Genomic DNA, 10,886 nt, shown 5'->3' with positions numbered 1-10,886 from the left:
ACTCCTGTTTATTCCTTCACTACCGGGCGGCCAGGACCTTTGGGAGGCGCTACAAAACCGAGGCGGGGAATCCCAGAACGCGGGAAGGCTCCACCCCCTTTCCGGCCGGCACTGCGCTTGCGCCTCCAGGGCCAGGCTAGATTAAAGTTGCCACCGACTGCCTCGGAAATTAAAGGGCCCGCTGCCTTCCCGAAGTTGGTTTGAAGGCAAGGGGTGGTTGGTTGAGAACAGCACTCTGTCATGGGACCTGTGCGGTTGAGAATGTTGTTTTTCATTTTGACTGTGTACGGTGCTTGGGCTGGGACGCCGAAGGAAGAGGACAATGACACAGAACGCTTGCCCAGCAAATGCGAAGGTATCTGAAGGGAGTAAGCCCTTATTCATATCCCTCTGGCTAGTCTTTCGTCTGGGCCGGACCAAATGGACCGATGTGGGTGGGTCACTCGACCTCCTTGAAGACCAGAGGGAGATTCTGGTGGAGTTTGGCGTAAATCCAATGGAGTCAAGGGAGGAAAACTCATAGCGTTACCCCAAAACTATGGCACTGCAATTCCCATGAGATCCAGAGAATGCCCGCTTTTTCTTACTGGCTTGGGCCCCCAATGATTTGTGGGAATTGTAGTTCACTCCGCTGAGCATCTTCAGTGTGTGTGTGTGTGTGTGTGTGTGTGTGTCTGTCTGTCTGTCTGTCTGTCTGTGTCTGTCTGTGTCTGTCTGTGTGTGTGTCTGTGTCTGTGTGTGTGTGTGTGTTTCCATACCACTGGACCTAAATCTGGAGAGCCTGCAGGAGCGGAGTGTGAGGCTCTTACCTTGTTGACATCCTCTGCTCCACCTCGGCAGAGACGCTCCCAAATTACAGGTCCCACGCTCTCCTGAGGGATTTAGGGATAAGTAAATCAGCCCTTGAAAGCTCATAAATGAAAGAGGCCACACAACTGGGAGAGGTTCCCCATACCTGTGAAGCTTTGCAAAGGGAGAGTACTTACGGATTTCACAGCGAGCAGCATCATCTGAGGCTGCATTAAGAGTGGGGCCCAGCTGGGAGAGGGCACTTCAGAATTGGGCCATTGAGTACTCTGGTTCCCTAATTTGTTGCCTTCCTAACTTTAGTTTTGTCCCTGAATTCTTTTGCCCTTAATCTGCATTTCAATATCCGTGTTCTTCAAGACTTGGTCCCACTCTTCTCCCCGACCTCTGTCAGTTTTTTTAAACATATACCAGTCTTGTCAGTCCTTGCTTTTTAACATCTATGCAGGCCTCCTGCTGTGATCAGAACACAGCCAGCATTTTTAGGGCAGAGCACATGTCTCTCTGTTGTATGGCCCCACCTTTCTTACATTTCCATGCCCCAACTTCCATCCCCAAATTGCCCATACTTAAGCCACACTGAACTTCTCAGCAGTCACTGAGCCTGCCTTATCTTCTCGAACCTCTGTGCCTTTGCATGCTGTTTTTCCCTTTGCCTGGAATGACTTTCTCCCTTCTGTATGTTCTTAAAGATCCAGTTTAAATGTTACTGCCTTTGCAAGTATTTCTTTTCTGTCATCTCCCATTATAGTGTACACTCTTGGAGGGAAAGAGAGTACCTGTGTCTCCCAGGTCCTAGCATCATGCGTGGCACACTTTGGGCACTTTTGTTACTTGCTCCTGTGTTTAATTCACTTGGCACTTCTGTATAGGCCACTCCCTTTCTTGGGACCTCTTACATGCCAGGCCATATTCTAGGTGCTGGAAAGACAGTGGTGGAATAGATGCAATGCTCACCCTTAAGGAAATTGCAGGCTAGTAGGAAGTCAATGTGACCATTGAATGAGTTTTGAATTTCGTAATGAGTTTAAGGCACTTGGTCTTAACCCTTAGTGTAGGGTCCATTGCACCATATTGTCATCTTTTTATCTGTCCCCAACTACACTGGCAATGTCCATGGATAGGCACTATGGGTCTTATTGCTCTCTGTATTGCTATGTGCATCCAGGAGGAGCTCAATAAATAATTGCCGAACAACAGCAAAAACTTATACAATGCTCACTATGTGCCAGCACTATTCTAAGAGCTCTACGTAGATTGATTTGTTTAATCCTTACCACACCCCTATAAAGAGGTACTATTATTATATGTTTTGGAGGTGAAGAAACCAAGATACAGCAGGAATGTCACACAGCTACTAAGCTGCTGAGTCAGGATTGCAACCCAGCCAGGCTGACTCCAGAGTCTGCACTTGAAACCACCATGCTCTGCTGCCTTTGTTCATCTGCAGAATGAGTTGCTGGCATGTTTATCTCTCAATCCCCTCAAATATCTAGTGTGTAAGCTGCTGAGCCTGGAGCTACAGGAAGAACTGAGTCGTACTGGCCGATCCCGAGAGGTGCTGGAGCTAGGGCAGGTGCTGGACACAGGCAAGAGGAAGAGACATGTCCCCTACAGCGTTTCGTGAGTCCTTGGTGCTCCTCCACCTTCTAACCCCTAAAGGAACCCTGGGAGCTTCTACAGTATTCAGGGAATCTTTGTTTCTCCTCTTCCCACAGAGAGACAAGGCTAGAAGAAGCCCTGGAGAATTTATGTGAGCGGATCCTGGATTACAGTGTTCATGCTGAGCGCAAGGGCTCACTGAGATATGCCAAGGTCAGACTATTCCCCAGGGCAGGGTCCCACTTCTCAGACTTGTATCCTCTGAGACCCACCTCCCCCAGCTCTCAAGTGTCCCCTCCTCATCGTTAGACTCCCTCATCTCACCCTTATGGAACTCACCTCTGAGTCTCCAATAGTTGACAACACTGATATGGCGGATAGGGGAAGAGGTGGGCTGGGCTGATCCCATATTCCCATCTCTCAGGGGCAGAGTCAGACCATGGCAACACTGAAAGGTCTGGTGCAGAAGGGGGTGAAGGTGGATCTGGGGATCCCTCTGGAGCTGTGGGACGAGCCCAGCGTGGAGGTCACATTCCTCAAGAAGCAGGTACGATAGGATACTGCACTGCCCAGGGAGGTGAGAAGGGAACCTGAAAGGGGAGCTAGATCCTAGAGAGGCCTACCTCTAAGCAAGAAGTGGCGAGAGTAAAGACTCTGCCATTGATTGAAGTGTGCCCAGGAACATATCAAAGAATAATAATGGAAACTAAAAATATGCACTACCACTTACTGAGCACCTACAATGTGCCAAATTCAGGGCCACATACATTTCAGCTGCTGCCTCATTTTACCTTCACAACTACCTGATTACCATTTCCCATTTTATAGGCAAGGAGCTGAGACTCAGAGTTTAATAACCTACCTGGCAGAGTAGATGCTAGTAAATGTTTGTTAAATCAATAAGGATCACACACCTCGTAAGCCAAGTTTAACCTTCTGGCTACCTGCCTCTCCAAGATGGGGTAGAGAGACAGGGAGTGAAGAGCAAAGAGGAGAGTTTCCAAAGCCCAGCAGAGCAGATAGCCTTCTGACCCTTACTCTTGACCAGTGTGAGACGATGCTGGAGGAATTTGAAGATGTTGTGGGAGACTGGTACTTCCACCATCAGGAACAGCCCCTACAGCATTTTCTCTGTGAAAGTCATGTGCTCCCAGCTGCCGAAACTGGTAAGTGTGTGAGCTGGCCCCTTTCCTGCACGGCCACAACATCCCCTACCCCCAGGACTACAATCTAAATTGTTTTCTATCACCCAACCTAGCGTGTCTACAGGAAACTTGGACTGGAAAGGAGAAGATCACAGATGGGCAACAGAAGACAGAAGGGGAGGAGGAGCAAGAAGAGGAGGTGGAAGAGGAAGAGGAACAAGAGATGCCCAATACATCAGACTACCCCAAGCATAACCCAGAGGATCTTTGACTCCTGCTTTTGAGCCCCCAGGAAGGGCAGGGGTCACAGAGAATGCTCTGAAGTCTGAGCTCTCCCTGCCCCACAGCTTTAAGGGTGTGTGTGTATATTTGAGTGACCCAACTCAGAGCTTGTAGCTGTTCTCTCCCATTTGGTCTCAGGCAGGATCCTGATGGTACAGCACGGCATGGCTATGGGGAGAAAAGTGTGAGCAGTAGGTGGAAGCCCTACCCCAATAGATGAGCCCTTTGCCTGCTATCTAGCCCGTTAATTGTAGGTGTATGTGGTGACTGTATTGAAGGTTTTCCTCTTTAAATATCTACTATTCCCCACCCCACCCAGAGGTCAGCGATGCATAGGAGTGTGGACCTTGGGAAGTTCACTTTGCCCCCTTTATAGACCCTTACAAGGAAGAACCCAGATGGGCATTCTCTACATCTACATCGCCTATGTCCAGGAGTCTACTTGCCAAAAAACTGAGGAGGGGACACGGTGATGTTGCTAAGTTAAGTGGGGTAGATACTGATCTACTTCATATTAATTTCACTGAGGGCCCACCACATAATTTCACAGGTGCCAAATTTTCTTTATCACTAGTAAACTTAAAAATACATCAGCTGGGTCCAAAGTTTCACAACTGCAGTGCACACAGCACAGCTGGCCGATGTGGAAGCGCCCAGATGAAGGGGTTGTTAGAACCTAGTGGTACTTTGTAAGGTTGCTGCAGGAGGAGGCTACCAGGCACCACCCACTTGAAGACCATATTTAGGCTTGGGTCTGTGCGGCCTGTCTGCGCATGCCGGAGAATGCGCCGGGATTAAAATTCAGTGCGTGGTGCCACCTCGGCCGCCATACTTGGGATTACGGGCACTCGCAGAGGACAAAATCCTTCAGGCTTTTCCGATTTCTGTCTTTTTTTTTTTCTCGGAAAGAAGAAGGCAAGACATAAGGAAGACGGTATAACTAGATCCAAGGTAGAGAGCGGCTTCGGTTAGAGTGAGGGAAATAAAAAAGGACATCCTCTGGAAAGTGATTGAGTGTGGGTCTACCACGCGAAAGGAGTGGGGCGGGGGCCGAAAAATGCTGAAGGACACGTGGATTTACTTGGAAGGAAAGGGTGGGCGGTACCATCTTTGGAAGGGTGGGAGGCGATACCACCTTACGGGTGCGAAGGGGTGGCAAAAAACAGATTTGGAGGTGCCATTTGGCGGACACTAGGGGCGTGTGGGAACTCGAAAGGACTGAAGAGTTGCCTACAGCCCCACTTCCTTTCCCCAGGCCTTCCCTCTCCGGCCATGAGCAGGCGACTGCGGACCGAGCCGCTGCGCGGGGAGCTTCCAATGCGGATGCCGGGCAACCCCTACTCTGTGGTGGTTCTTCTGAAGGGCTACGCGGAGCCCGAGAGGGTCGGCGACGCTGTGCGCGCCGACGGCTCTGTGACCCTTGTTCTGCCCCAGGCCTGGGGCCAGGCCTGCAGCCATGGAGAGCTCCCGCCCGAGGGCGGCGAGGCGAAGACGGCCCTGGAAGCGGCGGCCAGCGGCCCCATCCTCGTGGACACTGGGGGCCCCTGGGCTCAGGAAGCGCTCCTGAGAGCCCTGGCCGGGCAGGGCGTGGCTCCCGCAGACGTGACACTGGTGGTGGGGACCCATGGACACTCGGATCACATAGGGAACCTGGGGCTGTTTCCCGGGGCGGCTCTTTTGGTCTCGCATGACTTCTGCCTCCCCGGGGGCCGCTACCTTCCCCATGGGCTTGGTGAGGAACGGCCCCTGAAGCTGGGGCCGGGACTCGAGGTGTGGGCCACACCGGGTCATGGCGGCCAGCGGGACGTGAGCGTGGTGGTGGCAGGCACCGCTCTGGGCACCGTAGTGGTGGCGGGCGATGTGTTTGAACGCGATGGGGACAAGGACTCGTGGCAGACGCTGAGTGAAGACCCGGTGGCCCAGGAGAGGAGCCGGAAGAGGGTCTTAGGCACTGCGGACGTAGTCATACCTGGTCACGGAGCCCCTTTCAGGGTAATCAGGGAACCCTGGAATCCAGAGTCAAAGGATCCAGGGAACAACTGGTAGGATCCTGTGGTGGAAGACAAGGAGCGCCGGTAGTGCACGGATAAACCCTGGAAGAGACTGGACTTGTCATGGAAACTCCCTTTCCCCCAGTCAAGGAACTGACACCAGGACACGGTGAAGACCAGGTCAGCCAGAGTCAGAAAAGGGTGGTCATTTCCAACCTTTCCAGGAGGTAGGTTTTCCTGGGAAGAGTGCTTCTGCCACTGTTGTCACCAGTATCACTATTTTTGCAACCAAACTGGGACCAAGGACTGGATCAGCTGTATTCCACCTCCTGAGGCTTCATTAATAAAATGAGAGAATGTTCTTAGGGTAGTCATCCCAAATAAAAATAGGAAACTACATTGAAAATCATACTGCCCTAATATAAATATGAAGCATTAATGTTGATAATCGTGCAATTGTAATAAGCAGCTGCAACAAGGGGGCACTTTGGCCAATTGCCTATGTCTCATGGGATGCAGGTTGCTGAAAGAAGGTGCAGAGCATAAAACATCTTAGTTATCTGACTTTATTCATTCGTTCATTCAATGAGTACTTATTTAACATCTACAATGTCTCAAGCACTGCTCTAGGTCACTGGAATGAATACAACAGTGAGTAAGCTAGACAAACCCTTCTCATGTAGAATACATTTCTATTGAGACAGACAACAACAATAATAGGAAACCAAATAATCACACGTTGTGGTTAGTGATTTGAGAAAAAAGCAGCCCGAGAAGGGGATAGAATGCTGGGGTGTGAGAGTCGTCAGAGAAAGCTTCTGAGGAGAAGATGTTTGATCAGAGAGCTAAGAAGAAAGCCATCCATATGAGGATCAGGGAGAGGGGCATTCTAGGCACAGGAACAGCATACATGAAGGCCCCGAGACCAGACAGCTTGACCTGCTTGAGCAGCAAGAGTCCATGGGGTTGGAAGAGTGGCAATAAATGAGGCTGTAGAGTTAGGCAGGACCATTATACAGGACCTCAGACCATGGTAAGGGGCTTGGATTTTTACTTGAGAAGCCTTTGGCTGTTGAGCAAGCTAACGACCTGGTCTCATTTTTGTTTTAAAGTAATCACACTTGTTCTGAGTGGAGAAGAGGTTGGAGTGGAGCAAGAATAGAATCGGCTGTAGTTAGGAAGCTATTGCAGTCTTCTAGGCGAGAAAAATTTATGGCACCTGCCCATATCTCAGAACTCCTATTATGACTGTGATCCTCTTCACAACAGTCCTCAGGCCCTCTATCCACACAGCCTCAGGACTGGCAGAAGCACTCAGGTGGGGCAGATAAAGGAAAGGAGGAAATCTGCCTTGTTTTGGATGGTGAGCCTATCTAGGTGGATGTTTTTGAGCAGGACCAAGCTAGAGTCATTTCCCAGGTGTCCACAAAGGCCATGTGGAGGTCAGCAAAGGCAGCTATGAGGAGTGGGTTCACCTGGAGGGTGAACCAGTTGCTTCCATACACTGGACTTGTAGGTATACAGAAGAGGGCAACCACAGCTGCCCTTTTCTCTGCCAGTCATCAGATAAAGGTGGATGCAAGTAAAGTAATAAAGTGGGTCCCAGCACCACCACGGTGTGGGGAGCCCCTAGTCAGCCCCCACCCTCTCCTTGGACCATAGAATGCAGGGAAGTCACTGATATGCAAAGGGAGCTCAGGGACCAGCTGTGGAGCAGAGGGTGGAGCCACAGCACAGAGATGACACAGGAGTTCACCTTCTTTGAAGAGAGTTCTGTGCCCTTGTGATTTCTCACCCGCCTTTACCAGGAGCAGGAGAAAGAGCCTCTCACAGGTTCCTATAAAGCTAGTAAGCTGGTAAGACATTTAACTCTACAAGTTAAATGGCTAAAGTTGGAGTTGTTCAGTTTATGTGTTAATTAAACAGGTTACTGGTTTTCTTGGTTTGATCATCTGTAATCACATGCTTCCTTTTGGCTTCTCACCCTCCTCCATATCACTGATATTACTGTCTTTAGTGAGAGGCCATACACAGTATAGAAATCTGGAAAGGCAATGACACCTGAGTCCTGGGAAAAGGACATCGAGAAGAGCAGGTCTGGGTTCAAATACTGGCTCACCACTTGTAGCTTTGAGAAAAGCACTGTAACCATTCTGGTTCTTTTCATGCTTCAAATGAAAACATCCAATACCATATTCAGAGTCGTTCATGATATTTAAATGAGGTGATAGAGGTAAAGGCTTAACACGATCCTTGCCAGTTATTATCATAAGGGAAATACAATGGTTGATTGCGGGGCAGACCTTGGGATCTGAGCTGCCTACCACTGTTTGGGGACTTAGTGTTTCCAGGCCTGAGGCAGTCACTGAACAAAAGTACTAGAGGAAGAATCTTGGGTATAAGCTATCTATTACAATTCATTTTTGGAAAGAAGGGCAGAAGTTAAAAGCAACATCAGTTTTCTCCTTGGATGCATCAGATAATCCTACAGGTACTTTTATTTTCATGGGCAAGGGAAGGAGGTTGAAGAGGGATTTGGAGCAGATAATTCTTTCTCTCAGGTCCTTGATGGCTTTTAACCTCTGCTGGCTTCTGAGTCATCTGTGTCTGGCTGGGGTTATTATGGGTTTATTAAGTGGTGACCCTTCTATGCAGCTTACTCTAAGGAGGTCATCATTCAGTCCCACTCCTTAAGCCTTTAGGATCGAATAAAGGGTCTCTTCCTGGGGGCTGTCATGGGAAGGGTGGCAGGGAGATGCTGACACTGAGGTTGAGCTGGAGAGGGCAAGGGAGGCATAGAGGATGCCATCATCCTGGGTCAGAACAGAAAGAGAAGGGAGTTAGAGAGAGGAGGGGGAGCAGACCCCATCTCAGAGCAGTGATCCTACACGTGGGTGCGCCACTGATACCACAGTCCTTCAGTTCTACCCCACCTTCTCCAAACTTCCCTTTAGTTCTTTCAGGCCCTACTCTGAGCTGCTTATTTTATGATCCAGCTTGGGGTCTCTATGTTGTCCTAGGAAAAAAGTCAAGATATGCTAGGTCAGGTAGCATGGCAGTCAAGGTAGAGAAATGGGCAGTGGGCTCAGCGGTGAAGTCATCTGCTGTGTTGGGACTAGGGTCACATGGAAGGGATGAGTGAGGCCTGAGAAAGAGGAAAATGCTTAGAGGCACATGTGTGGGGAGGGAGTGTGGGGAAGAAGGACGGGCCAAGCTGGAGAGTGGGGAGTGACAGTAGGACTGACCTTTATTCCCAGTGTTCTCACACTTCTCCTCAGTGTTTTGGCAGGATCCCCTGCATGGGAACAAAAGGGTGGGAAATGCATTCGAGGCTGGGCAGAAAAGAGTTAAAACCTGCATCAGGCTGGTTCTCTTGTGGGGGTCTCTGCAAACTGCTTGGACATAGAAGATGTAGGCAATAGTTTGAGCGTCTCAGAAGGAGGCTGCCTTGGAGTGGATTGAGAGGCAATTTGCGGTGTAGCCCAGGAGAGGTCCCTAAGTGCCAGCTGAAGGTGGCTTGTTCTAGACAAGCAGCTTTTGTTGGAAGGAGGCGCAGGGAGGAGACAGCAGAAGGGTGAGCTCCTGTCCTCTCTACTGGCACTGACTTGGTTAAAACTGGAGACGGAAAACCAGAGAAACTAATGCCACATCTTCTGGGTGGGTGCTCAGGCTTTGGTCTCCAGGAGATACATCCTGGGAGGTGACCCGAGGAAGGCAGCTGGCAAAAGTCAGGGAATTAGAGAAATGAAGAAGAGGGGCTGTGGGAAGGGTAGGAGTGGAGATGGGAAGAAGGATGGAGGAAATGAAAGCTGTGGGAGGGTGAGGAGGACCAGCGCTCAGGAAAGGAAGGGAGGCAGGGTGTGCGCAGAGGAGAGGAGGCCAGGCTGGGAGCTGAGGAGGGAAGGCGCTCTGAGGAAAGGCAGCTGGTAGAGGAGCTGAGGACAAAGGTTTCTTCTGACCCCTTTTGGGTATGTCACCCAAAAAGGTGAAAAGGCAGTTTGGATGATGAGCAAGAAAGAGGAGAAAATGTGGAAGAGGTAGATCTGTTTGGGAAGGATGATGTTCAAGGTGGAGAGAAAACAGGATGAGCAGAGGGAACACTTAGCAATGGCGACAAAAAGAGGATAAAGGAAATACCAGAGAAAGACAAAGGAAGACATTCTGGGAGAGAATCGGAGAAAGTGCTGGAACCCTTAGGTCCACTCTTCTCATTGATTTTGTTAGTTAGTTAGTTTGTTAGTTTGTTTTAAGGAACCAGAGCCTCAGGAAGTGAAGAGCCTGGCCTGTTAGGGACATGAGGATGCGGATGGGAAAGTCAAGGATGAGAGCAGCTGTGAAAAGCTACCTAGTACAGTTCTCATAAGGACACTTCCCCAAAATAGCACCCCCCTCCCCCGCAAATGTCCCCCCTTGGAGGATGGACACTCACCCAGCTGGGGCTCTGGCTTTAGTCCGCAGTCCTATAGAGGGACCAACAGCATGTCAGTGTGCCATCCACTGATGGCATCTCTCCTCCCTGCCTTCTCTGCTCATCCTACTCTGAGGCCACCCTTGGAGAAACCAGGGCAGCAAGGCAGCTCTGCTGAAACCCATCTGAGAAGGGCCTGGGACTCAGAGTCCGTACCTAGTGACATCCTGAGGACGTCCACACCTGTCTCGCCATTGTCCTCAACACCAAATCAGGGAACACCTTTTCTCTGTACCCGGTGCCCCTTCATTCTACTCTCTCTCCCCACCTTTCTTTCTGCATCCTTCCTTCCTTGAACTCTCCATAATCCCCCAACCTGCTCCTGCTGCTGAGCCCTGGCCCACCAACCCTCTCCCTCCCGACTCTTGTCATAGGCACCAGTGCTCCTTCCTTCTCTGACAAACCAGCTTCTTGTGCTTTCCTTTACATCGCCTCTGGGGTCGGAGGCTCCTGGGTGTGATTTACAAGATTCTCTTCTCCCATCTCCTGCCTCTTCCATAGCAGTGAGCTGCTTATAGTTCCCAAAATGGGTTCTTCTGCTTGGAAGAACAGGGACCTCTATACCACCCTCACCACTTCCCTGGCTAACTC

General features: G+C 50.2%; 3 protein-coding genes and 1 long non-coding RNA gene across 5 annotated transcripts in view; 2 read left to right on the top strand and 2 right to left on the bottom strand.

Annotated features, from left to right (window-relative positions):
* The first annotated feature begins 95 nt into the window (after positions 1-95).
* CNPY4 (canopy FGF signaling regulator 4) lies at positions 96-4,842 on the top strand. 2 transcript variants are annotated; one of them, XM_011386416.2, is made up of 6 exons: positions 97-355; positions 2,304-2,430; positions 2,526-2,622; positions 2,834-2,956; positions 3,458-3,575; positions 3,668-4,842. In XM_011386416.2, the coding sequence occupies exons 1-6, from the start codon at positions 241-243 to the stop codon at positions 3,823-3,825; spliced, it is 738 nt and encodes a 245-aa protein (XP_011384718.1). In that variant the 5' UTR covers positions 97-240; the 3' UTR covers positions 3,826-4,842. The 2 variants fall into 2 exon arrangements, with proteins under 2 accessions (XP_011384719.1, XP_011384718.1); XM_011386417.2 differs by lacking the exon at positions 2,834-2,956 and having other exon boundaries at positions 96-355; positions 3,668-4,426.
* On the top strand, positions 4,702-6,236 carry MBLAC1 (metallo-beta-lactamase domain containing 1). The gene is made up of 2 exons (XM_011386418.2): positions 4,702-4,787; positions 5,092-6,236. Exon 2 carries the CDS (start codon positions 5,109-5,111, stop codon positions 5,880-5,882), a length of 774 nt encoding a protein of 257 aa, XP_011384720.1. The 5' UTR covers positions 4,702-4,787; positions 5,092-5,108; the 3' UTR covers positions 5,883-6,236.
* Positions 6,237-6,531: 295 nt separating this feature from the next.
* LOC105310224 (NXPE family member 3-like) overlaps positions 6,532-10,886 on the bottom strand; it is a gene marked incomplete at its 5' end in the record, with an annotated part of 15,843 nt that continues 11,488 nt past the window's right edge. The window contains one exon of the mRNA XM_023526627.1: positions 6,532-7,196. Coding sequence (XP_023382395.1) covers positions 7,142-7,196 — 55 coding nt within the window. The remainder of the gene's footprint in view (positions 7,197-10,886) is intronic.
* Positions 8,824-10,873, bottom strand: LOC111734493. Its single transcript, XR_002778465.1, has 3 exons — positions 10,257-10,873; positions 9,073-9,122; positions 8,824-8,843 (listed from the first exon to the last, which is right to left on the bottom strand). It is a non-coding gene; the product is annotated as an uncharacterized LOC111734493 (long non-coding RNA).

This window comes from Pteropus vampyrus, unplaced genomic scaffold (genome assembly GCF_000151845.1).
Source record: "Pteropus vampyrus isolate Shadow unplaced genomic scaffold, Pvam_2.0 Scaffold1457, whole genome shotgun sequence".
Taxonomy (NCBI): Eukaryota; Metazoa; Chordata; class Mammalia; order Chiroptera; family Pteropodidae; genus Pteropus; species Pteropus vampyrus.
This window is presented reverse-complemented; position numbering and strand designations above follow the sequence as displayed.

Excerpts from the sequence above, each read along its gene's own strand:
- MBLAC1 (XM_011386418.2), top strand. The coding sequence starts at position 5,109 with ATGAGCAGGCGACTGCGGACCGAGCCGCTGCGCGGGGAGCTTCCAATG.
- CNPY4 (XM_011386416.2), top strand. The coding sequence starts at position 241 with ATGGGACCTGTGCGGTTGAGAATGTTGTTTTTCATTTTGACTGTGTAC. Across the intron at positions 2,431-2,525 it reads CATGTCCCCTACAGCGTTTC|AGAGACAAGGCTAGAAGAAG; the intron begins GTGAGTCCTTGG and ends CTCTTCCCACAG. Across the intron at positions 2,623-2,833 it reads GCTCACTGAGATATGCCAAG|GGGCAGAGTCAGACCATGGC; the intron begins GTCAGACTATTC and ends CCCATCTCTCAG.